At 38.2% G+C, this 27,743-nt stretch overlaps 1 protein-coding gene across 1 annotated transcript in view; it reads left to right on the top strand.

The window, feature by feature from the left end:
* Positions 1–27,743, top strand: part of GALNTL6 (polypeptide N-acetylgalactosaminyltransferase like 6) — a 433,114-nt gene that overhangs the window by 358,996 nt on the left and 46,375 nt on the right. The window contains exon 6 of the mRNA XM_053941431.1: positions 2,525–2,708. Within this exon, the coding sequence (XP_053797406.1) occupies positions 2,525–2,708 (184 nt within the window). The remainder of the gene's footprint in view (positions 1–2,524; positions 2,709–27,743) is intronic.

The following is a 27,743-nucleotide window of genomic DNA, read 5'->3' as shown; positions in this document are numbered from 1 at the left end:
CTTTATCCAGCCCAGTTTGAAACGTGCACTTGAAATTAAAAGGGTACCTGTTTCTCATAGAGATAAAACCTCTATTTCTGAGATAGTGATTCATCCAATATTGAAAACTTCTGTTTATTGCCATATATGCTTACTCGCCTTATATATATTGGTTAAAATTTCTTGGGAGAAAGCTCTGAGCAATGTCCCCTCCTGTTCTCAGGCTTTCCCTCAAATCTACAAGTTTTTTGTGTGATGCTTATGTTTGCTCATCCCTTTAACTGAAGGCTATATGCAGTGAAACAATGCATGGATATTTTCAGACCAGTAGGAATCTGTATGGGGATGAGAAGTAAAGGCAATGGAAGAGAAAGTGTAGAGCATTTCAGCTGTGGCTTTCAGTGTGGCATTAGGAGCAGGTGAAGGAAAGAGCAGTGGCTGATAAAGGCAGCACCATGTTTGCGTATCTAAGTCTGTGATGCCACCACACTTGTGAAATGTAAGTTAGCCTTACAGTCTTTTCTTTCTGTTTCCTAAATTCATACTGGGGCTACATTAAAGCTTAAGTAGTATGTATGTAAAATTCATGATTTTAAGCATACTGAAGGAAACATTGAGGCTGAAAGTTTGGTTACTTTGTCTTTTGGTGTGCACAACTACAAACACCCTGGTTTCATCAAAAGGCAAGATTTTCCTGTGGTTCCCTATCTCTAAAATATTTTGGAGACTGAGAAGTAAGTTCTGCAGAAACACACTAGGGCAGGTAAGCATCATCATACTTGCAGAATTCTTGAGAGTTGCAGAAATGAAGACTGGGATTGAGCTTGAGCATTGCTCAAAAGAATTTCCCCCTGACTATCTCTGCATGTGACTTGGAGACTTCAAATCCTTCAGTGTATTTAATGACAGAAGCTTTTAAAGATGAAGAGAAGGATGCTAAAGCATTAAGAATCTACCTTTGACCTGCTCCAGAAAAATCAATCCCACTTAGTTTCTCTACTCCAATCAATTTAGAATGGGGGATCAGAGACAGATTGTTATAAGCCCTATAACTATTAGGAGGCCCATCACAGGAAAGAGATTATGTAAAAGTGACTTTATATAATGATCACAGATAACGTTATACAGTGTGCTAGTGGATGTAATTATATTTGGCAATAGCAACAGTAATGCACCCATTATCTCTGTGATGAGTTTCTTAGAATTTTGTGAGAGCCTGTGTTTAAGTTTATTTCACTATTAAAGAATAAGGATGTAAAAACCTGCTGAATTTCCAGTCACAGTAATTTCTCACTAGTAGCATAGATACCTGATTTGGACAGTGTTTCTAAACTTAAACTTCTGAGAATAACTATAAAGACCCAGATGTTTTGTGAAAATAATCTTTCTTTCTTAACTCCAGTCCTGCAGAAGCATGGAAACAGAATCTGTATTATTAATCATTATACCAATATTACCTGCATTCCTATTTAAGTGTTTAATCCACACTCAGCCCTCTGATTATTTGTAGGGTATTATCAAGCATCAGTGAAATCTAAACAACAAAATCAAAAAACTTCCACAATCAAAAATTTTCCACATAAGCCCTAAAGTGTACTAAATAAAGTAAAGGATCTAAGCTGCCATTCAGAGAAAAAGCTTTATTATACTTGGAATTTTAAGATTTTAGGGGGTTTTTGAGGGTTCCTAGGTAGTTTTTCACTGTCCTTTCATGTCAACACAGCTATAGGTTTTCTCTGCACTTCCTCATTTCAAACCATTATTCTTTATTCTTCTGCCTAGTTCTTGATGTTGGCCTATCTTCTTTACTTGTCTTTCTTTTCAGAGGAGCTCTATAGGATTAAGCAATAGGATTCACCAAAGCAGACTCAGGCCCAGATGAGCTTATGCTAGCAATGGGAATCTGATTTAGTCTCACAGTTCTTTTTTTTTTTAAGCAAAACTAAACTCCTTTCTTTAGAAAGCAGGTAAGAATAATACTGTGAAGCCTTCTCTATAACTCAAAGATTGGTACAAAAAAAAGGACACAAGCTCTGTTTTTCTCTTTGTGTTGGAGTTTAATTTGGAGCATTTGATTTCAAAGCTGATGCTCTCTACAGCCACAGGAACAGTGACTGAATGGTTACAAGGGCTGAGATTCACATTTAGGAATAAATCTCTCTCTCAGGGGCTTCTCAAATATACTCCCCACAGATGAGGGAGTATTTTTACCATTTGCTTGCTGGCTTGTTCCATAGCTGACAGACTGGAGACAGCTCAGAGCAGCAATGAGAGAGAGAGATGCAGATGATTGGACTACTGTGGGTCTCACAGGGATGTGCTTCCCTTTAAAGAACCATAAATACTTCTAATCATTGCCCAACTGCATTAATTCTACTTTAAATAAGGCTTTGATACAGATTTGAAAAATGAAATTATTGGGGAGCAACAGGGCACAAAGCAAACAATCTTCAAACATCAGAAACCTGTGGGATTCACTTTTCAGTAATATGATAGATGGCTTGACTAGACATGCCGTTTCCTATTTTCTACTTTCATTTTTCAGACCAGATTGCACTTAACCACAAAACCATCGTGTGTCCTATGATCGATGTCATTGACCACAATCACTTTGGCTACGAGGCGCAGGCGGGGGATGCCATGCGAGGAGCTTTTGACTGGGAAATGTACTACAAAAGAATACCGATTCCTCCAGAGCTCCAGAGAGCTGATCCCAGCGACCCCTTTGAGTAAGTAGTGATAAAGGGGAGAGTGGGAACATGAAGAAGGGCAAGCAAAAAGTGTAACTGTAGCAGAATCCAAGCCCAGACATTTCCATGTAGGCCACTTTCTGCTAGTGAAAGGTAATAGAAAAAAATACCTGAAAACTGGGAAAAACATCAGGGCAATGATTTGTAGAATTCACAAGCTGTGCATGGAAACACAACCTGGCTCAGTGACTGTACATAAGAGACAGGCACATGCTTGTAGTTAGGTATTGGCATCAGACAAAAAGTGACAGGTAATCTGTTTATTTCACAGAAACTTTATTTAATGTTTTATTTTCTGGAGATTGATGCAATATATGCATTGGCAGTTGAGTCCACATTACACCAGCAGATGCTTTGTTTATAACTGGTGATATGGCTGCTGTATATGCAGTGCTGTAACTTAAATACAGAGCTGTCAAACCTGAACACTGTCAAGATGATTTGTAAATAGTTTTAGATAAGACAGCTTCTGATCCCAGTATTGTAGAGATCAGCTCATTCACAGAAATTATCTTCCTTCTTTTCACAAAGGTACATCCTTTTTTCTTATCTTTTAATTATTATCATGTAAGGATCAGCCTGGATTAATCCTTATCAAAAGAGAAAGGACAGACAGACAGACATGGTTCTAATGTGGGAACGTCTTCAGGTCTCTCACACAGACACATCCCAGCAGGGATGCCAGTAGGGCAGGCTCTGACACTTGCTAACCCTGGCTGAACCTCCACACTGTAGGTTATGGCAGTTTGAAACCTCAGCATTGTCCCCTTCTCGAAGCAAAACCTGATAAAAATAGCAACAGAAGAACTGGGTCTCTGACCGTAATATCCAGGGAATGACCAGCAGGAAGGAGTGTCGCATTTGTGGGCTCATTTTCATTTTTCTATTTGTTCTTTTTGCTTATCTCTGTCCAGGCTCTTCAGCCTTCCTCTTGCACTAGCATAAGTGCCGATGATGTACTTTACATCAGGTGCCAATGTGACCACTTGTTACTGATCGGGTGGGAGGTTCAGGCAAGCCCTGCTTTAGCCTCAGATTTTTGACAGCAGTTTAAATTTAGTACAGCCCGCACCTAAACTCCAGCCTGCAAGTTCTAAGGATGGCAGATCAGGTTTATTATAAAACTAGTTATTTATTGGATAGGCAACAATAAACAAAAGGCCTTAAACAGAGGCTTTATACTTACTACACAGTATAAAACAAAGAGAACCAGTAGATTACATAAAACAGTGCACAATATTGAGGTACCTATATTAAAGCTAGCAAAGAACTAGTATGTAAGAACTAGTATATTATATTGACTAGGAGTCAATGTAATTTACCACCAAAATAGCAATCGTGCACAGAGTCCTTTCACTTGGCTCCCAGGAGAGTAACATCCCAGCTTTGTGGAGAAAGCCCCACACATTTCCAGGGAACATGCAGATTCCTGCCTTATGAAAGTTTGATGTAGCTTTTATAGTTTGTAAAGTGAACTGTCAGTCAGAAATTCCTGCTTATCTTTCCAGATCTCACTTCCACAGCAAAATATCTATTGACGTCTGGAAGCATTTACTTTCATGGCGTCAAAAAAGTCACTGCAAGACAAGCTGTCTTCATTGAGTTATTTCACCGATTAGCAAGCTCTCGTGAAGGGCAAGATGCCCTGAGTTATTTCACCAGCTAACAAGACACAGATAAGCTCTTCTGAGGGGCCCTGCTACACCATTCCACAACATAGATGCAGCTAGTGCAATCACATAACACTCCAGAGCTGCAAGATCTTCAATTGCTCTAAGTCTTCTTAGTCCTCTGAGCAGTTGCAGTTTCTTGGCACTTACCAAAAGTAACCTTTTCATAATTTGGTTCAGCATTCAAAGTTTGTATAAGTAAAACTTGTCTATTGCCAGCATAGCTACAGGATTGCTTACAGTTGTTTCACATTTGCTGTTTGTAGTGTGCATCTTGTATAATCTTGTCACGAAAACAAGAGAGGACTAAATAGGAATCTCTCATAGGAAACTTCCTGGAAAGACAAGGTTTTGTGCAGTACAGAATAGATGCAGTGGTTTTGCATGAACTGCTGTTCCACTCAGCATGGCAGCACTTGATACCCACCCACCTTGCCCTGCCAGCGTGAGACACAGGCAGATAAATGGCTTCTCAAGGAACAACGTATAGTACAATGCAGCCTATAAATCTCTTGTAATCGGAGTAGCTGTCAGGTGGAAAGACCTCCCTGTTCTTACACAAATCAGTGAGTCTTCCTTTGTTTTCCCCATAATAGGATGCACATCAGAGCGATGCTGCATTGCTCAAGGAACCATCATGTCTGCCCCCACACATGCCAGCAGGACTGAAGGCTGGCTGAGTTAGGACAATATGCTTGCTTAAAGTACCCTCTGCCAAAAATGACAGATGAGAATAGTTATGTTTTAAATAATCAGTATGAATTTTGCTTAGGAGAAAGATTATTTTCTAATTCAAAGTCAGTACTGCTTCTCTCCTAGGGCCTTCTCTGCTGAGACCTCAAGTTTTTAATATCTTGCTTACAACAAATACAGTAAGCATTGCAAACCATTTTACCTATCAGTAACTTAATTGACCAAGACAGCTTCTGTGAAATAAAAGATACAGAACAGTTTTCCTTTAGGTACATATGCACTAAAACTAGAAATTGCTTCAGCCAGCACCATATTATGCTACTATTTTGTAAGCAGTAGGGATTTTTTTTTAATTTAGGTTAAATATTTTACTGTTGGTATCGTAATAGTTTTATTTCTTGCCAGCAGAGTCAGATCTGAGATGATCCCTAATGAACTGGAAAATTGCCAGCATTTTTAGTAAAACACCAGCAAATAATGGATACATGATCCAAAAAGTCTGCTGATGAGTTTTTCCCCTCACTTAAAATGCCAACGCAGTATATGTGTGAAGCAGAAAAGGTCACATCAGCCTAAGAAATAATGTACATAAAACCAGATCAAACTACAGAAGACCTAAGAGCAGTTGTTGTATTATCTGCATGGTACATTTGCTTTCCATCTGCATATGATCAAAGTACTGCTGCAGCAGATACCAGCAGCATGTTTGCAGCTGACACAACCAGCTGAAGTGTTGGCAGGGAGGCTCTTGGTATGACAGGAGCACGAATCTTACTCAGCTCCAATGCCAGCTCAGCTAGTGTTCTGGAATTAATCATTCCCCACATTTTATTTTTTTTAATAGTATTCCACTGTGGTCAGTTTTGACCAGGTGCTCTCCCATTAGACACCACCTATCTCAATGTGGTCTTCCAGTTCAAAATCCCTCTTGTGAAGAAGAGACATTTTCATCCATTTGTGGTGTGAGTGTAGTCATGATTTATTGTTCCTATGCCTGCAGTGCCACTTGGGGCTGCATCTCCATCCTTTGCTGTGACAGAACTTGGAGTTTCACTGCAGCGCTCAGCTTTCTCAGATGTACACTCTCACCCATTCTCAGGCCCTCTGCAGTTGTTCACAACCAAGATTTGGCTTGATGTTTATGACTTTAAGACTGCAAAATGCTCTCAAAAGCTTCCAGTCAAATTCCTGTACAGATAATGTACTAGCACCAACCAGGAGTCATATGACAAATTTGTAACTGCACTTGGATCAGGCAGCATTCATGCACAAATTTTATCAGTTTGGTTCACATATAGTTTGTCACTGGTCATGCCAAATCTCCCATAGGTTTCACTGAACAGAACTACAGCCATTTAAAATGTATTTTCAGTCAAAGCTCCCATGTGAATTATTGGATATTTTTCTATGCCCATTGTAGCATATAGGAAAGTTTAACAACTATTCCATAAATGGATCTCATGTAGCTTTTAAGATCAGTGAGTTTTTTGAAAGATCTGTGTGACTATTTTTCAGGTTACACTGAATACTTACAGGCATGGAAGCCATACTTCTCCTCTAATAAGGTTGCCTCCTCATGCAGTCACTAAGTCTGTGAACTCCTAGATTTCCCTTTTTCATGTGTCACAGAAACAAGAGAGGTTTTACATTGCATTCAACTGATCTGTCCCAGTTGCAGATCATCACAGTGACTGTAGCGATTTTTGTCTTGCAGTTTGTGTACAACTACCTGAATACACATGCTGTTTTCCTCTGCTGCATCTGGGGTTGTGCAAACAAGTCAAATTGGTGTTCTGAAGCATGGTGGGAAATTGTCGGACAATTGTGGAATCATGATTATGTCATGATGATGCTCACTGTCTTGATCCTAGGATCAGTGGTCATTCAGCAGAATTGGAGATCACTTGGGATGTTTTATTCTAGTCTATAAGCAGGGAGGACCAGAGACGTTTATCTGCTTTGTGGCAAGGGTCATCTTGGCTTGTCATCTCCTGCTGGTTCATTCCTCTGTCACGGCAGAGGTTTGAGAGCTTGCCCTTACAGGACACATAGGTTTGGGACATAAAAGCATGCTCCTCTGCGGCTGTTCCTTTCCATGGTGCAGGCACTCTGGTCTCCAGCAGAGTTTGCCTAACCCAAGCAATCGCCTCTTAAACTAATGGGATAACCTTGTTACTATAATGGACTGTGATATACAGCCTGTCAGTTTATACGATTTAATAGCCTGTCAGAGCTAAGAGCTCTGTGGAAGTACAAAGTGGAGGTTTGATATGTTCAGGCCTGCTGGGGATGACTGCTCTTTATTTCCTGGCATTACATCAATTCAAGGTATCACGCACCTGATCTGAAAACTGGCATCAGTTTCATGCCAGCTGCAACATACTTTTCGCTAGACAAGAAACAATGAATGCAACTCAAAAAATTATTCGGAAGGGGCTGCAGAGCTCCTTGGAGCAGTTTTATGATGGTGTAACTTTATGATGCGGGAAGGAGAGAAAGGTGCAGGTGAGACCTAAAAACATTGCTATTGAATTGCAACTCAAGATGGAAAATTTAACCATTGAGAGAAGTGTTGTGCTATTTACTGGATGCCAAAACTCCTAGCACCTATCTGAGGAAGTTAGAAGTGTTTTGGTGTGTGGCCACTACCTACTCTCCAAGAGTTCTTTGCCTTCCAGTGTAGAGCTGTGATCTCCAGACCTCCCTGAAGGGAGACAAAGCTGAAGAGACACGTAATTCTAGCAAAGAACTAGGACAGTGGTTTTGCAAATACTGGGCTATTCAAGCAAGTAGAAACAACTTTGTAATATCTGACATTTTAGTTCCTATACTCAGTTTCCTATTTATAATATAGAAATAGAATCACTCCACCCTCACAAGTCTCTCACAGTAATAGGAGCCACTTATGTTTAATGGATGTACTTTTGGGTAAAATTTTGGACATGCTCAAGGGATAAAATTGGGTGATCAGTACATTTTTCTTTTCCCTTTCATCACTGGCTCTCAACCTTGAATGTAATTTATGACCCTAATGTAGCTAGTTGTGTGTACAGATTGGAAGGTTACTTGACATTTTCTGTTGAATTGCGTACCTAAAATCACATTATTATTTTGCAAACTGTCATCCAGATGCTCTTTTTTAAAAATTTGATATACTCTTAGAAATACTCTTTTTCTGCAGCTCCTTACTTTCAGTATTTAAATACATACTTTTTACAACATGTTCGTGCAAAGAAAATCTTTGCTAAGACTACATTTCAAATCTGACAAGTACTTTTACAATTTTATTTTCATTTTCTGAAGTTCAGAAAATGCTTTGGACAGTGATTTCTGTTCTATAGCTCCCAGTGCCTTATAGCCTATGTCTTTTATGGCTGATTTCTGCCTATAAACATATTCATAAAACCTCTCACAACCAGAAACAATCATCTATTTTTTTAAAGCCTGAGTGTAATCTACTGTTTTGAACTGTGCAGCAGGAATGTTTTATGCAAAGGCATTATTCTACAGTGAAGCAGTCTCCAACCAGTGCTAGTTTGTGTAAGTTACGGTCTTGATTTATTGTTTTGACAAGCTGTGGTCTGTAAAAGACTGCTAGTGGAGATAACAATAATGGATATAAAAATACCTTTTACAAACTGTCATCCACCTGTGGCCTCTTGAAATCTCAGAATTTTTTTCAGTGAGAGATATTGACACTAACACAGAATTTGTGGGTACACATATGCTCATATTGAATCATTTTCTCCTGCCTTTGATAGGATTTCATTGTAGAGGTACTTACAACCAGTACATTTTCTCTGAGGACCAGTACAGAGGAGAGACCTGTAGAGAGAGTGTAAGCTGTCAAAATAAAAAAAAAAAAAATCAAAGATAAAAAGCTGCTGCCGGTTTAATTTTAGTTTTCAATCAAGGAAATCAATCACTAATCAAGTTCTTCATGCTAGTTGAATTGGGTAGATTCAGATTTGATACACAACCTTTCACTGAAATGGTCATTGTGGCTCATGCCACCCAAGACAAAAGAGTACTAATTTTGTTCCTAATGCCTAAACTCATCTTTCCAGTTTTCTTTAATACTTGGGGCATCATATTTAGAATTAAATGTAAACGCCTTGAGTATTATGCTTCTAGAGCTGTTAGCCTGCTCTTTCACACAAGTATCAACTTTGGAGCTTGACAGTATATATGCCCATATGCTGGGGCAGATTCACAGAATGGGTTAGGAATACTACCAGTAATTAGAAAATTAAGGAGCTTCTGGGCATGATTTTAATACGTCTTTACATAAAAAAGACTAGGATGGTGGCCAAGAAGAAGACAGAGGTATGTTGCTCAGTGCATACAGGTGAGCTATTTAAAACTATCACCATACTGTTGATACAGATGGCTTCACTTTCAAAATTATAAAATCTTGTCTGAACAGTTTTCCATAAAGAAAAATAAGTCACCTTTTAAAAGCAATTCTTTCTATTCTTATTTCTATGTTTAAAGCCATTTTCTCTAGAACTTTCATTCAGAATTTGGTGACACCTATTGATTCTAAGAAAGAGAAAAACAACACCCTTCTCTTACATTTTAAAGTGTTTATCAGCATAAATTTGGGAGCAACCTCTGCATCCATTGGGTTGTTGTGGTTTATTTAAAGAATGATTTTATTTAAAGAATGTTTTCTGCTGCTGCCGAAACCATCAATCTAGTGCTACAGTTGCTTCCAACAGAAGAAAGCACAAAGGCTGAACCAATTCATTTTATGGAATCACTGTGTGCCAGACCACTTTCAAATGTGTCCATTGATGCAAGTTCCATACCTGCTCATTGGCCCAGGTTTATTAATACTCTTTAGCATCTGTCCAGGGTGGGATGTGTGTGTCATTTACCCCTTGCTCTTTGAGGAACTCCACAGTATCACAGTGCTTTCCTCCAATGCCCATGGTCCTTTTTTCAGAGGCAGTGATCAACTAAGCATGACATAGAAGCATCTTCACTTGCCAGTATATACCTTCCGATTTTTTTTATTTTGCATGGAATAATTCTGCCTGTCCAGCTATCTTGGTGTAGCCCTGAGGTAATGAGATTTTTATGGCTTCCACTCTGAAAAAAATAAGCTGCCAATGCAATGTGTGCTGGAAGCATGAAAAAAGAGGAGATGGGAAAGAAATTTGTATATACACAGTGTTTCAGTACTATTCTTACAATATCCAGTCAGAAACCTTCCTGTCATGGCTTTAACCCATTCAAATTTTTAATCACTTACACTGTACAGTGGGAGCAGAGCTTTTAAGGACTTGAGGACTCGTGTCACATAAGTTCATTTTTCATTTTCAAGTAAGTTATATTCTTTCCTTCAGCCTCTCTTAATAAATAATGTTTTCTAGATCCCCAATGATTATCTTTGCTCCTCTGTGGACTGTGTCCATCCCGAGAGCGTACAGCACCAGCTAAAGTCTTACCATTGCCTGGTGGAATAGATGGGTGACTTTGCCTCTCTCAGAGACTATGTTCCTGTTTACATTTCGTTGACAGTATTGATTCATGCCAGGCTTGTCCTCTGGTGTAACCTCCACATCATTTTCTGAAGAGCTGGTATCTAGCCAAGTATTCATCATCCTTCTCTTGTAATTCAGATTTTACATGTGTAAAGGCAAGGCATTTATATTCATATCTATTTCAAGTGCCATGTCCAAAAGAGTGATCTGTCTTCATTATCCATAGATCAGTGTGATATTTTATATCTGCACATTTGGAAATTTATCTTTTTTTCCTTTCTTTACTTCACTTTTCAATTTGCTAAGATTTATTAAATTCTACTTAACCCTCCAGTTGTTTACAGCCTATTGCAATGTTACTTGAGCTTTACTTGAGGTTTGTGCAAATGGCAAATTCTGTTCTAAACCCTGATTATAATAATGTCTGTTTGTTCCATGCCAGAAATCGAGACATGCAGAGTCCCTGGCTTTTCAACAATCTATTTTCTCAGCCAGAAATGCAGTAGGTTCCACTGTGGCCCTTGAAAATTTGTCAGCTTCCTGCTAAGCAAACCTTTATAAAATGGTACCAAAGAATTCCTTCACATCCTGTAGATGGCATCTGATTTACAGCACAATAGCAGCTTGCTCTTCAGGTCAATTTCCAGCCTTGAGATCAAGGCTAGGACTTCATGGGCACATGTTCCAATCTGATCCAGTTATGCACAAAGCCCTCCACTCCATGGAGCTGCTGAATTGCACCATGCAGATTCTAATGCAACATTGAACTGAATCATATAGGACAATGTCTGCAGATGATCTCAAGACAATTTCCATTTTGATTTTGGATTATAGGATATCAGCAGGTTTTGCATCTCTGTGACATTAATTATGTACCTTCCATATTTCTGCAGTTTTTAACCCTGGCAATTTATCTGTGAATCAGGTTATTTATCTCAGACTTGAGTGAGAAAAGTGAAAACCTATTTTGTTTATAGTCTTAGGAGAGTTCACTTATAGGTATTGACCTGATGAGTACCTTATTCTGAATTATCCCCAGACAAACTAGCATCTGTTTAATTTTCATGTAAGTGACCAAAATACCATTCTAGCTGGAAGACAAGTTTTTGTCAAGAGGCAAAGGTAAATGCCTCCTCCAACCTGTGAAGTGAAAATTATTATAAACACCCTGAAATTTGCTGTTAGTTTATTTATAAAATGCTATGCATGTCTCTTGATAGACCAGGAGCAAATGAGACTCAAAGGAGTTGACATCAGTTCTTTGATAAACTGCCAAGACAGTATCCTTTGTCAGGGAACAAGATTCTTGTCTAAACTTTACTCACTTGAAAATGTACCTCTTGTTTGTGGGAAAACAGCACAGAAATATCTCTCCAAGTGAATTATTTGGAAAATCAACCCCTGTGATGTTTTCTGTTTTTAAGATGGTGTATCAGTGTTATTTTCAGTGCTGGAGAGGCACTGTAGGCATGAAATTACAGAAGTCCATTTGCCCCCTACAGAGAATGAGATGCCTGCAAGGGGAGAGGAGATCCCATGACCTCCACTCTCCTTTTTCTCCAGCAGAAAGTTTAGCTGATGCTGCAGAAGTTCCCTGGCTTTTTCGTGCTAGGGCAAATAACCACTCTGTTTTCCCACGAGTGCAAATGACGTGTGGACATGCAGTGAACTGGGAGTGGAGAGATGGTGATAAGTCAGGAAGAGCACAGTGGGAGAACAGTCATAATAATTTTCCTTTTCAAAGCACTGCAAACATGCAAAGGACCTCTCATAATACCCAGGGAAAAGGTAAACAGCAGGGAAGAAAGTAGTTCGGAGGAGTGTTTTCAGACCACTGCCTGGGGAGCACAGGGCAATGGTTTTGAAGAGACTCCCAGAGAACCCTGAAGGAGAACAAACCCTAAGCTCTCAGTCCACAGGAAATGTTTTAAGTCCCCAGCTCTTTGTTTTGCAGTTGATTTTAATGCCTAGCCTGTCATTTAGTGATTTTTTTTTTTTTTTTTTGACAGAATGACAGTTTAAACAGCAAAACTGTTCAAAGCACAGTCTTTGTTCCTGACTTGTTCAAAGGGCATTCAGGGAAGACAAACAGTCCTTTGTCAGTCATATATGTGTAATTAGTCGATACGGCTTAATCATATGGGTCCTGTTATTTCCAGGGGTGTTTTCATTTGACCTTAAACCAAACAACATAACAAAAATAAAGGAATTATTATAAATGTTGAATATAAACTACATTGCATTAATTTTTACACTTACCTTACTACATTTGCTTACATTTCCATTTCTGCTATATAGGGATATTATTATTCTATAGAAGAGTGATGTTAAGAGATGTGATTATGTTTTTTTGTAAATCACAAGGTATTATTACTATTGCAACCAATTACCAGTATGACTTCCTATAATGGTAACTTAATAGATTAATAAATTTTTAATGCCAAGACAGAGTATCATGACTGTCTTAATGGAAGTGGTAATACTTTAAAAACATTTGAATATGTACCAGAAATTAATAATATGCTCATAATTTCTGTAGGCACTCAAAACTTATCAAAATGTGAGTATTGGAATGCCTGAGATATATTTTTATACTGCCATGTTTCTTTAATGTGGTATAGCAGGATACTGATCAAGTTCATAAAAATACTGCAATTTACATATTTGTGTATTAAAAATTATTTTTGCCTTATTACTTTCATTAATACTTTGTTGGAAATAAAAGTTTCCTAAGCTCTGCAGGCACATCTGGCCCTACGCTGTAAGACAAGGAGGACTGATAGATGGGCTTTAACTGCAGACAGATTTCATCTGTCTCATCTAATACTTATTAAGAAATCTAACCTCGGTTAAGTTGTATTATACAAACCTTCAATTGTATCAAGGACTGCCAAATAGTTGTTTTCTGCTTTTACTGGACTTACATCTCCACCTACTGGCTGATACGACAAAGTCCCTTTAAAATACTAGTTTAAATGAAATTGACATAGTGTTTTTGCCTGTAAAAGCTTTTCTTACTCATTTATAGACACAATTTTCAGGTGAGGTTTGTTCAAAGTTGCTTGGCCACCTATAATATAGGAACTAGATAATGAAACCACTGATTTCAAACTCATTGACCCATGCATATTAGCTTCGGTCTTAATAATGAAAATATGACAGAATTTTTAAATCAGGAAAAAAATTCAGTCTATCTGTTTGTCTGTCTGTCTATCTATCTATCTATCTATCTATCTATCTATCTATCTATCTTTCCATGGGAATGCATGAGTACATCCAATATCCAACTACACTATACACCTATACAAAGTTATTTCTGTATAACTCAATAAAGATTAATAGCATAAAAAGAATTATAGCAGTAGAGAAATAATTTTTAAAACCAGAAAATTGTCTTGTAGCAGAGCACTCTGATGACCCATCGGGTGATTATCATTATTACTGCTGCATCCAGACGGAAGAAAAAAGGCAAAGGAAAAAAATATCATAATGTCGGTTTAGAATATAGCAAAAAGAACAAGCTGAAATTTGGTAACAAATAGTTCAAAGTCAAGGTGGACTGACAGTGAGAATTTCTTTCAGAACAGTGTCACCCATTAGTAGCAGTAGAGGAAGAGAACAGCTACTTGTAGAAGCTGATGATCATAGATAACAATGACTCTCTACTGTGATAACAGTTGTAAAAGGCACAAATGCAATCCTGGAACTTATTTTGCCTGTAGCCTTTGACCCTGATTACAAAATATTTCTAAATCCCAGCTGACCCTACTCATTTTCCTCACAAGTCAGGACATCTCCTCGCACCCTCAGGTGGGCTCTGCCTGTTCTTTTCTTGTCTTTGAGATGCTACAACTTCACCCTCATTTCCGGAAGGAGACGGTGAGAACATTAAACAGACACAAAATTAGAGCACAGGGTGTTCTTTCATACCTTAGTTTTCTCCAAAGATTTTGCTTTCTCATTCTTTATGATGAGGCATTCACCTTTGAAAGCTAATGTCATGTCCTGTCTACCACCACTTTAAAACCTTTTGACTGACATTTCTTAATTTCTGATAAATTAGCAAGTTTCTGGGTTCAGAAAGCTTCCTACTAAAAATACGTTGGTAAAATCTTAACTATTGTGAGGAACCTTAAGTACACAATCTGCCTAGTAGTCATATAAAGAATAAATAAAGTACTGTGCATGGTGAAACTAGAAATCTGCTGCTTGGGCTGAGTAAAAGTAATTCACACACACCCCATGAATTTTGTGGAGGTCAGTTTAGATCTAGATACCACATCAGGTGCATCTACAAAAAAGTCATATGAGCCACTTAGAATTAAATATCTTTTTCTGCAGAAGTTCCTGTTCAGCAGTGCTAGAATTTAGATGCTAAATGATTTAGGTTTCTTTTCAATTGTTTTTTTTTTCCTCTGAGCAATTTCTTCAAATGCTTACAATAATAATTCAAAATAGGAGCATGCCCTGAATGTAAAAGTAGCTATTACCCAGCTGGAACAGAAATATTCCAAAAATGAGGAAGATAACTGAAAGAAAATTGAAAAGCACTTTGCTTTGTATCTGTAAACAATAGGCACCAGCAGAAACCTTGAGACATTCTCTGTAGTTCTCAAGATAGCTGACTTTTGAATGCTTTTATTTAACTAAAATGGAAGAATTAATTATGAAACTTAAATGAATTTGTGAGTTTCTCTATGTTTCTGCATGACATTCCAGACATAAAAAATGAAAAAATACCCCAAAAGAAGGGGTGAAAGCAGAAAGATGTGGAGTTCAACCCATAAAGCAGGAACACCAGCAGGACTAAAGGGCTTCCTGCAACTTGACAGCAGCAGACATGATGCCTCAGTTCTCTGAAAATACTGGTCATTCTGGAAATTAATTGAACATACCTAAGCAGTCAGGCTGTTTAAAAATATTTGATCTGTCAGATGATTCCTGGTCTGTTACTAAAGAAAGCTCACACCCTATTTCAGTCTTTACTTCCTTGGCCTTTTGCAGCCTCTTTTCATAAAAGACAAGTTCCATATTCCTCTGGTGGTTCTGGCACAGCTCTAAGTTTATTTTCACATCTCCATTTTGAAAAGTGCAGGCCAGATTTGTATGCATCATACTGCATTCAATCCTCAGCACCTGAGCTATATCTGCTGGAAGGATCTTCACTAATAGATCTTAAAGTTGTGTTCGCTCTTCCCAGAGCTTGTTCTGTTTTTTGTTTCTTCCACTCCTGGGCAATCCAACCTTGCATATCTCAGATACGTCAGGCAGCTATCTTGCAAATGTTCAGTTGATCCAGTCATGGCTCTGATGAAGTAATGGACTCAAGTTGGATGGAAGAGCAGCAAGATGAGATGTACTTGAAAGATTACCTGAGAAATTTGATGTCACTTTTCCAATACTTGAATCCATTTTCATTCAATAAGCACTGTCCTTTTTTTTCACTTCTATTTCTAATGACGCCTGAAATTAACATAGCTTTTTAGCTTCCTTTCTTATTTGCAACATCATTGATACTAGTAGCATAGCACTAGGAATAGTTATTGTAAAGCTAGAGGCAGATGTCAAAAGTATTTTGGATAGATCCTATATGTTGGGAAAAGGAGTGTTTTGAGTTATTTGGTCTATCCCAATATAACTAACACTTAACATCTCTACATTTAAACTACAGTTTGTCAGAGGGAAGAGGTAGTCCATGTGAATCTTAGTTAAAACTTATTTTGAACTCCTTGGTGTCATCACCTTACCTTAACAGAGATCCTCTTTTATTAAAAAGCTGATGTAAATGCACTCATTTTCTTTCGGGAATTTAATTTTTGTTTTGTGATTTGCATATGTAATAGCAAAAAACCCCTACATTTTAAGGGAAGAACTATAGCAGTTGATAATTCTGAAATTTCTGAAACCCACAGATGAGCATATGCTACTGGTGAGCAAGATTTTAGTAAGAAGATTTAGCAAGAGAGTCTGACAGGGAGGACTAGCATTTTGATATTCAAAATGCACCTTGACATTTAGTTACAGTGTTAGCTGTAAGTCAGTGTCTGTTAATAATTACGTTGGACAATTCTGCCTTTCTGAGCCCTTCTGTCTCTCTCTGGGTTTTGTCCCCGTAAGAGTAATGTTAACACCATACACATCCTTACAGAGATACAATAGTAATGGGAAAAGTAAACTTAAGGGTCCATAATCCATTTTTCAAAGTTAGGTAATTCAGTCTGAAGAATGCAGTGTTTTGGAGAGTCTCTTGTTGGGACACAGAAAATCTGTAGATGAAAACAATAGCTGGAGCAGTAGAGGCTCACCACTGTGCCAGAGGCAGGGCTGGTCACTGACATGCTGTCAGATGTGTTAGCTAAAAGAGATCCTTGGGGATTTTCATGACAGCTTTCCTTTCTGCACATTGGTATTCCTTATTTCTGAATTATTCAGCATTGCTGCTGCTTAGCCAGAGAGTGTCTCTGGAGCATAATTAGCTAAGCAATGGGTAAAAAGAGGAAATAATAAATGTCCCAGTTATATATTCATTGTTTTGTGAGTACTTGAATAGCAGTTTAAAATACCAGCTATAGTTCACAGGAGCCTGTAAGCCAGGGCTGGAAAACTCTGGAAAAGATACCCTAGCCTCAGTCAAAATAATACCAAAACTCCTATGGTATGAAACAGGGCAAAAGTTACATCTTCCAAGACATACAAAAACAGACAGACACAAACTAATGCTGATATATGACCTATCCTACATCTACCTCATTTTTAAGAGGAACAGAAGGACAGTCCCTTTCTCCATGTGTTAAATACTTTGGTTGTTCTTTTTCCATTCCTTACCTTTTTTGGAAATTGAAATTAATTTTGTTTTTACCAAGGTACTAATGAGAATATTTGGCTAGTGTTTGATCTACTACTCTTACTGCTGGAGTTATGTTTTGCTAAAAAATGAATGATGTTTCAAGATTGAGAGCTTGGTACATTTTTGATTAAGTGTCTAGGTACTTTAATGTTTTTCTCATGGTCATCCAGAGTATTCCCATTTGGTTTCCCTTCAATAAAAATAGGCTGCTTTAGTTTGAAGAGCACTGTCTTTCTTGAGAATGATTAGGACTCTCTAATCCATGGCAAAAGTTACTATGAGGTGGGCAGAATACATAACCTCTGTCTTTGCCATGAAGAGGCTTTCCTGCTGGTCCTTGGTCAGTGCCAAGTGACCCACTTTGGTTTTTCCTTTGGAAGACAGACCTTTGTGTCAGGTGGCTGCTGGCTAAAATGAAGCCTTGAAAGTGTCTGAAATAACAATGTACACACCTTGGGATCAAAACAAAATTTTAAGAAATGAAGTGAGAAAATATTTTTTTTAATTCTATGTGCACTTAATTAAAAGAAATTACTTCTTGTTTCTTTGAACTTTCACAAGCTTTTAAAGAGGGTCTTTCTTAAAAGCTTTTATTTGCATCACAAGTTTGAGTGTTATGAAAGCATCCTACTAAAGCAGAAAGATATTAATACTGAATTTTATACATGAAGCACAGAACAAGTGACTTACCATAGAGCATAACAGGAGTATTCACACAGGACAATGTTGAGTCCAAATTTTGCTACCATGTCTTAGACCTTCTTCTTCCATTTTCTCCAGCTGTTAGCTTTCTTTATAACTTATTTAATTAAAATTAACTAGTTAATTCACTCTTTGACAGAAATAATTTTTAAATATCAAGCATTTTCTAAAATATTTTTGGACATATAGTTGTCATGTGTATAAATTTAAGTACATAACACAAAAATAAATGTCACCAATATTTAATGGCAACTAGAATCTCTTTTCTTTCTTGGTCTTCAGCTGATGGATACAGAGTTTTATGATCTTTAAAACAGGTGGAAAATACATTTCAGCTGTCCATTTACAAGCCTTATAGGAAAGCAAATGGCCAACAGGATATTTACACTGAAGCAAGGAGAAAGAGCAGTATCTTACCAGGTGACTCAGTCACAACAAAACCAGTTCAAATATGGAACTTCTGATCCATGAAGATAAATTTCAAAATGTTATTAATGAAATAATTTTAAGTGGAAAAGATGCTCAGAGAAAAGTGCATGCAAATATTTTAGAAGCCTAAGAAATAAGCTGATTTAAACAATGAAAGTGTTTCGAATTTGAGATTTCTGAATGTAAATGTCAGTGCTATTGCAAATAAATGAGAATAATCAGAAATGCTGGCATAAAGTCAAATGGTTTTTTAGAGTTCTTATATTTTATGATTCTCAGAAGTAAGCTTGATGCCTGAGTAAAACATCGTGGAGGACAGACTTAAAGCCAAATTAGCCAGCCATCCATATTAATTACCTGCAGGAGTGATGTCAGAGTTGGCTCCAGGCACACCCCAGCTGGTGCTCTCCAAACGAAATCCTGAGTGTCATCAATCTGAGTGCACCTTGCAGACACACTTTCCTGCCCTGAAGGTAGGGTTAACACACTCTGATAGTGCCAACAACAAGCAGAGGAGGTGAGCCAGGGAAAAGTTGTTTGAGATGAAGGTTGTGCTCTCTATGGCTTCCCCAGATTCTTCCAGAACTGGGGTGACTGTGTGACTCTGATTTCAAGCACCCAGAAACCTGCAGATCTGGGGCATCATTGCAGGTGCCAATGATACTACTGGGTACGGTGTGACTGGGAAAAGGTGGGCATATTCTTCTGGGCCTCAGAAGCAGCCTAAAATTCAGCGTACTCTCAGGAGCTCTCTACTGGGTACAGCAGATGCAGGGATTACCCCGGTGATTTGTAAATCTGATCTAGTGTAAGGAGGAGGATTTGTGTGCTGTGCAAGGTTATATAGGCTTGCTAAGAAGTTTTGGGACAGGCAAGAGACAGGTTTATTGACTCACTCTGGATGAGGGAAGAAGGGAAAAGAAAAGGATGATTAAGTATTCTATAGTAAATACTATAGAATACTTAATCCGTATTTAAACCACCTAATTCAGGACTGGTTATGGTGGCATTGGGTTGATGGTTAGACTAGGTGACCTTGAAGGGCTCTTCTAACCTTGATGATTCAGTGATTTTGTAATCATAAAGAAGTAAATAAGGCTCTCTTTGATCATGAATCAAAAATTTGTAAAAAATACTAAATAATGTACTTTATCTAAAATATAATAAAAAATATTAATATGGGCTTGCCAGGAAGTGACCCTGTCACAGAACTCTAATTTCCTTCTTTGATGGGGGATGTGGTGCCATGAAACACAGGGATAAAATGAGCTCCCTGCCACCAGGTTGGAGAGAGGATACCCCTGCTGTGGGACAGTCTGTCACACTGGTGGCTTGGTGCTGCCTCCCAAGCTTTACAATACCCACCTCCAGGAGCCATGTAAACTCAAGAAAAGCCACTACACTCAGGAAAATTGTCTTGTTTTCTAGTGCTTGAGTGAATTCAGCAGTTTGAGGAAGATACAGCTGTTGTTCCGTGGGGATAACACACACCTGCAGGCTATAGCAGGGAGGATTAGAGGAGTGAGCAGGGAGTTCTCTCCCTTTGGGAGCAGCAAGACATTAGATATCTTAAGCAGTATTAGGAACGTAGCGTGGCTATTTAAAAGAAAAGAGAGGCAGTGATTGTGACCTCCATTCCAAGGCTTTTGGTGTTGCCAGTATTGCTTTCTCCTAAAGCTGGTACAGTGTGGATACACCTTTATCATATTTATTTTTCATCAAATGACCATGACAGGTTGAGAAGAAGTTGCTGTCAAAGAGCAGCTCTGAATGGTTTGATCTTAAACTGTGAGATTGCCTCAAATATTGATACAGGTTCCTGAGGGAAATGGCCCTAAAGAACCACACATCCTAGTTGAGTGTCTTCATTAATTATCTGAACAATAAATATTTAAAACCCAAGTAAGCTGGCATTGGCAGGGGCTTACAAATCTTTAAGGAGACAGTCAAAATGCAGCATTGTTTGGTCCTGGCAAATGGAAGAAATAATTAAAAGGAAATAACATGAAATTCAGCACAAAAAAGCAAAGAGTGCCACAGCTGAGAAAAAATTTAAAGCATGAACACAAATAGTTAGTCAGCACTGCAACAGGAAAGGATGAAGGTGTTATATTGCAAATGAAGTTCCATTTTCATCATGTGATGTGTTAACATCCATAAAAGTTGCAGGTAGGTATTCCAGTCTGCGTATCTGTCACGGATACATTGCCATGTTCAGATTTGACCACCAAACCTGGGAACCATGAAATGGTCATTTGGAGACTCCAGATGAGCTTCAGAACAGAGAGGACTGAGAAAGGGAGGACATTGTATCTTTCCGATACAGAAAAAGTAATTAAAAACAGTATAGTGCTGAGTTGTTTCAATGGATACTGGGGCAGGTTTTTCACAGTTGTTTCCCCCTTTGTTTATTTACTGATACTTGCACTAGGCAATCTGTGACATGACCAAGGAGAAAACTTTGGCTGATCTAGTAGCCCACCGGAACTCAGGCTAGATCTGTACACCCCAGTAGCCTTGACAGGAGTGGGGAACAGTGGGGGACTGGGGTTTGCCCAGCTGAACCAGAAGAGCTGCAAGCTCTACAGTACATGCTGTTACAGCCACGGCAGGGACCGGGTGAAGAAGGAAGGCGGAGGCTCTTTGTCTTGAGGTTCCACAGGGAAAGTTTATTCCAAGTGAAGGGATAAGACAGAAGAGCCCCATTACCTCAGCGCAAGGGGTTAAATACAACTACAAACCAGGGCGTGGATACAGAAAATTAACAAATAGGGGCACTTCAAGGGTGGAGCAAGGGATTACATCAACACTGTGGGACCAATCAGGATAGGGGGAGGAGAGGGGAAAGGTCATAGGGGATAATGGGGCATTGTAGAGTAGGGGATTTCCAAGTGGGTGTTTCAATCAGGGATTGGTCCAGGGGGTGAGTGTTGTATGGATCATTCGGGAAAAAGGGGCAGGGTCACCTTGACAGGCAGGGAAAGAGGGGTAGGGTTGCCTTGATAGGCAGGGAAGGGATTAGAACAAAGGGAGGGGAATAGTTTGAGAGACAGCTTTAAGGGAGGGTACAATTTAGGGAAAAAAACAACTTGGGGAAAACATGGGGGGGATAACAGAATGAACCATGTAACAATAACTTAATGAAATAAACACGAACCCCAACAGGCTGAAGTTCATCAGCCCTTAATATTTTACAGAGGATTGTATAAAACTTCAGTGGCAGTGGTGGTTTACTTGTGTACAGTTAAATTTTTTCCTATGAAAATTGCTTTTCCACAAAGAAAAGGGCTTAGTGATTTGCTGAACTCTCCAGCTCAGACAATGGACTTAATTTAGTAACTGAGATGGAGGGAGGAGTATTTTTAATTCAGTGACGTACTTCATTTATGTATTTGTTTCCTAAGAGGGAAACATAGTAATGAAATCTTTTGTGATAAAGTCAGTTTGCAAGGCTTACAATAATGGAATGTTTAACTTAAAAACATTTTATTTTAAGATTTATAATACTGTAAAGCAATTTAAAGAAAAATGCAAACAATATATTCAAAGTTAGAATTTGGGGCATGTGTGAAATAATATTTTAAATAATTATTTTAAATGTAGCCTCCTATATAATAGCCCTAAAAAAAAACGTTTTATTCACTATTTTAGGTCAGTATAAAGGCTCAGCTAGAGTGGTTTAGTGACTGAGGAAAGCCCTTCTCATGTATCAGTTTCTAAACAAACATCTTTTTTGCAAGAATAGATATTTCAAATAGAAATTTCAAAGGATTATTTACATCAGCAGGCAAACCATGCACTTCCTGAAAATGGATTATTTCTATGTTTTACTGCTTTCTGCAGTAGATCATATGCTGACTTCTTATTAGAAAATATATTTAGAAGATCTTACATTAGTCTCCACGTAGAGTACAAATTAGCTGTGCTTCATCAGTAGAACTGTAGCTGGAAAACTGAACTCAAAGTCTTTCGTGCGAGGAAAAAAATGTTCTTGATTATATTCCTTTCTCTGGAACAGGAATTTTTTATTACATACGTTATTTGTCAAGAATATGATATATATTTCTTGCTGCATACTTGGCTGTTGGCTTTTGTCTTGATAATGAAATACATACACACATGCTCTGAATGGATCATGACAGTGGAGTGAACGTCATTATTCCACAGAGAGGTGAAGGAATATTGGCTCGGTTGTGTGGTGTTCATCATGTGGACACCATTGCTCATGGCAATGGGAGTTTGTGGAGAATGACATTATTCATTTGGAGTTTTGCCTGGCAGCCGTCTTTATTATTAGTGCACAGCAAATAATGTGATGATCTTGAAGGACTACCAGAAATATATGCATGGATTTTGTGCTCACATCTACTGTGAAATTTCAGATTTGTTCAATTTACTGAAACAAAAATAGGAAGACTTTTTTCACTGTCTCCTAATTTTTGTCTTAGTCATCACTTCATATGGCACCTGTCTGTAATTAGAGTCTGTGCCCTATAGCAGACAGGGTGTGTCTTTAAAAATTTTGAAAACCCCACCTCTTGCATCTTGTGTTGCATCTCTTGCATCCATTTCTCTCTGATGTATCATATCTCCCAGCAAGTGAAATCAAGTCTCAAGGTGAATACCTCCCCTGTGATGCAGGAAGAGGAAGGTTGCTTTGTTTGTTGCTTCTGCATGGGGATTTGGAGTATGCTGAGTTTTCTCATTGGAAAACACAGGTGTATAAACCACTCCTAGATTAATGGCAAGGTATCTAAAGGGTATTGGTACAGACAAGGTGATGTATGAGGAAGAAAACTGCTAATGCAGAGCATGCTGTGTTAGATTTGCTTGAATCTGTTCTCCCTGCTCTGGAAAGAGAAGCAATGAAGACAAAATGCTGACCTCTGTGAAGCTCATTCTTCTTCTCAGAAAATGTACTTAGTCTTTCTTTCTTGCTATTATTCTTTGTCAAGAAATTGTAACTTCCAGGTAGAGCAGATTTTGGCCTCCAGGAATAGTTGCGCCTGCAAGTGATTGAAAGATATTGTCAGGAATCCACTTCACCTAAGCCCAAAACACCATTTAGTTGTGACCATATCACTCTTCTGCCTCTATGGAGAGATTAAGCCTCATCACTAATAAAAAAACTAAGTTATGAGTGGAGTTCTTTCAGCAATACTCAAAAGAAGATTTTTTCCCTTTGGCTTATTTGCTTTCCCACTTGCTCCTAATATTAATTGTTAATGGAATAACATCCTGTGTAATTATGGTGCAATCGTGGTTCTGCTTTTAAGTATAGTTATGAGGACAAAATATTCGTAGTGTTCTGTTTCATTTTATCTTCATTTATAAGTGTAGCATTTAGAAGAATAGCATCCTATATACAGCTTCAGAATTAAAGCTTTAAATGCAACTCTGTCAATGCTAATGATTTCAGTCTTTGACCTGCAGTTCTGTGTTTCATAATGTACTTATTTGTGTTTTGCAATTTGTATTTTAATTGCATGTCGAAGAAGGTTCATGCATAACATTCTTCCTTTAAATCTTTCATTAGTTTTTTTTTTTTTTCTTGTCAGCAGAACATGGCTGAATGTTACAGCAGCTGCTTTACAGCCATAACTCTCCAGACTTACTGCTGGTAATGACAGCCAACAATTTACTGTGTGTATTAAGTTAGGTTATGTGTTGTTTTACAGCTGAAGGTTTTAGGAAAATATTTTCCCAAATGTGGGACACCAAATGTCAGACTGACCTAATTACTGTTCTTCTCTACACTTTCTATGGGCTTTCTTCTCTTCTTTGTGTAGTCTGTAAAATGATAACAGTATTACCAATTCTTCCTATGAATACCATCTACTTAATGAGACTATCTGTCAGTAATTATCTGGATGATATTGACCCCATTTGTTTGAGATGGTGAACATGGCCAATGATGGAGATCAAGTGAAATTACAGTTCCAGTGGTGTCAGTAGCTGCCATTTCTTACAAAGATTTTTCTGATTGTTTGTGATTAAGGATTTGCTTTTTCTGTTGTGATTTTTGTGTTGGTTTTTGATGGATTTGCAGGTGGTTCTTTTGTAACCTCTTAACAATAAAGCCTGTCTAGGTTAGATTAGCTTGGTTGGTTAGAGCACATTCCTAATAATGCCAAGGTTGTGGGTTTGATCCCTGTACAGGCCATTTACTTATGGATCCCTTTCAACCCAGAAGATTCTGTGATCTTCTCACCATTTACAAGAGTTCTTATTACTGTTCAGCTTACCTTCCTGCTAGTACAGGATTTGATACACCTTTTTTTTGTGCTGTCTAATGTAATTTTGAAGTGATAGGACTATCTCTAGTGCATTTTTAAAAATTATTTGGGCATGATTGCCCAATCAATTTCTCCAAATCTTGGGCTGTTTCTTAAAATAACCATAACACTTTTTTTTTTTTCATATATTATTAGTCTACATAAATACAAAATAATAATTTTTTCTGAAAGCAAGTTTTCTGGAGACAGAAGTCTTGGGGTTTGAGTTAATGCAGTTACATATGGGGTTTTTTTTTCAGTTCTCATCTTTTTCTTGCAGTATTTTCCTTATAGATATCTACAGGTTAGGGTGACCCCTCTTGATCTGTGTGCTGTTACATGGCAGGCTGGCACAAGAGTATCTGGGCCATGTGAGCTTCCAGATGCAGGAGGGAAAAAGCTTGCAAGGCAGCTGCAGTCTCTGTTGGTGAGTCACCTAAAAGCCAGCAATGTACCCAGTCCAGCCTGAGCCCATATCATCTCCCATTATCCTGCTTTTGAATTACTCCCAAAGGTGCTAGCTGTTCTTAGAAATCCATCCTATACAGCTAGAAGAGGATTTTAGTGTGCAACCTCCTTGGGTGAAGGAGGTTGGTTGTGTCACTTGCACTGTGTAGGGACTCTCGTTCCCAGCTCTGAGATCAGTATGATTTACTCAACAGTTTCCACTATGGCCTGTGTAAATTAGCAGAGCTCCATGGCAAACTGATTATCTGTATTTGCCTTCAAAGTGAGGTGCAGAGTTCACATACTTAGCTTAATTTCGCTGCAATTGATAATAAACCAGGCAGGTTCATTTTTCTGGTTTTCCTCAGCCTGTCCATCTTTACAACATCAAATTAAAAGTAGATGCTCTCATGGGATAATCAAGTACTCAACCTCATCAGTTTTCAGCTCCTTCGTGCTCCATTGAGAAGTACTTTCCAGTGTTTTTTCTGTCAGTTCTACACTTGAAAAACTGCTTTCAGTGCTTCACAGTTTCTACAAAAAAATACTCTTGTGCCTCTGGTGCAGACTGGGACAAATCTAATGCCTGGCTCCTCATTACTCTCCATAATAGGGTAATATAGCAAATTATAGAGCTTTAATAAATGGCATTGATGCATCTAAGAGAACATTTCCAGGATCCCAGAATACCTTTGGCTGCATATTAGCCTCTTCAGGCATAATTTTTTTTTTTTTTTTGCTTTCTTAAAACTTAACATTCATGAAATCTTTGACCACTAGCAAATAGATGAGCCACTTTTTGTAGCAATGGCACAGCTACACAAGCTCCAGCCTTCCTCCCTGTCAGCATGGAATCTTTTCAGCCTTCTTTCAGCATTAATCCCCAAAGACAGACATAAATGAAATATTAAAATTAACTTTTGTCCCCACTTCCCTGCTTGTGTTTGAAGCAGTGTTTATGCATAAGGGTGGAGTGGGGGCACTTACTGATAGTACTATGGAAGAACTGATCAAAGGAATAACATTCATCCACATCCTCAGCTCCATGGCAGATCACAACCATATCATTAACTGTGTGTCTCATCTGGTTAGCCTAGTGTGAGAACTCTGTCTGTTTGAGTCAGAGTCACCAGGGGCAGTCTGTGGGACCCTGAAGAAAAGCCAATTCCATCAGAATGCTAGGCAGCAGTATTTTTAGAGCCTTTGCTAAAAAAAATCAGAAGAAGGTTATTGTTATACTTCCACTTATTCAAAATCTTTGCAACTCAGAAATGTTCTGGAAATGACCTTCACTAACTATTCAGTCTGATCTGGCGTGTGAACAGTAGCAGGAACAGAAAAGAAAAACCACTGAAACTCCAGGTGCAATTTCCTTGCAGTGCTTTAATACTAACCCTACTCATTTGCCCACCTGAATCAATTTGGTGTTGCACAAACAGAGCCAGAGCCTGAAATACTGCAGGACATCCAAAACAAGCAAAGGCTTCTCTTTTGTGTGGAGTTTATGGTGGTGATTGTAATTCAGCTGCCTTGTCGGTCTTTTTCCAAAGTCCCCAACTGCTACAAATTTGCACGTGGTGCTATACAGTAGCACGTAGTGTATTTATCAGAAGGGCTTCTTTTCCTTACTTATCATTCCTAAAACCACCCAAGCTGCTGGGTGTACACCTTATGTACAAACCTATTTTGGGTGGGCTGTCGTGTCTTTAAATCTACTTTAATCTGCAATAAGTATATAATGTTTTCGAGTTCTAAAAAACACAGGGCTATAGTAATCCAAATAACTTAGTCAAAATCATCTTTAACTTTTAACAGCAGACTCCTAACTGATTGGATTTGTAATCTAGGAATCTGCCTTGGGACGAAAAAGTCTGAATTAAAGGACTATTTTGAAAATAAGAACCTATTTTCAGGCCAGTGGTTATGTTTCAAAAGGAATCATTTATTTTCTTTAATGAAATTCAAAATTTCTCCTTGAGTATAAACTTTGCTTATGATGCTATACTGGGCTTAATTAAATCAATAAAGCAAAAGTAAGCCTTGGAAGATAATTTTCTGGTTTATATCTTTCTGTCTAAAGAGGTGAAGAAAACATTGGATAGCAATTCTGGTCAGATACTGCCCCCATATGTTCTGAGAGAATTTTCTCAAAGATAGTGATGGGATTTAATGAACTGTTGTTATTCACAGAAACATAGACTCAAATCAAAGCTCAGCAAAAGCCAGGAAACCTAAAGTTCCTATTTTAGGGACACTTGATACTATTTTACCTCCAATCTATCTTTATTTCACTGTTAATTTTCAAAGATTATATTTTCAAGGGACAACCATGAATGCAGATAATACCCATCAATATGAAAAGGTGTTAATCTGACAGAGTTGTTTCAAATTGTGTTTACAGGTTGTTTTTGTTTTCTCCAGCAGTTCTTACTTCCTACTAATAGATGGCAGGATTTTTTGCT

The sequence above is a fragment of the Vidua chalybeata genome, chromosome 4, assembly GCF_026979565.1.
Source record: "Vidua chalybeata isolate OUT-0048 chromosome 4, bVidCha1 merged haplotype, whole genome shotgun sequence".
Classification (NCBI taxonomy): Eukaryota; Metazoa; Chordata; class Aves; order Passeriformes; family Viduidae; genus Vidua; species Vidua chalybeata.
The sequence above is the reverse complement of the archived record's forward strand: the minus strand, read 5'-3'. Positions and strand labels throughout refer to the sequence as shown.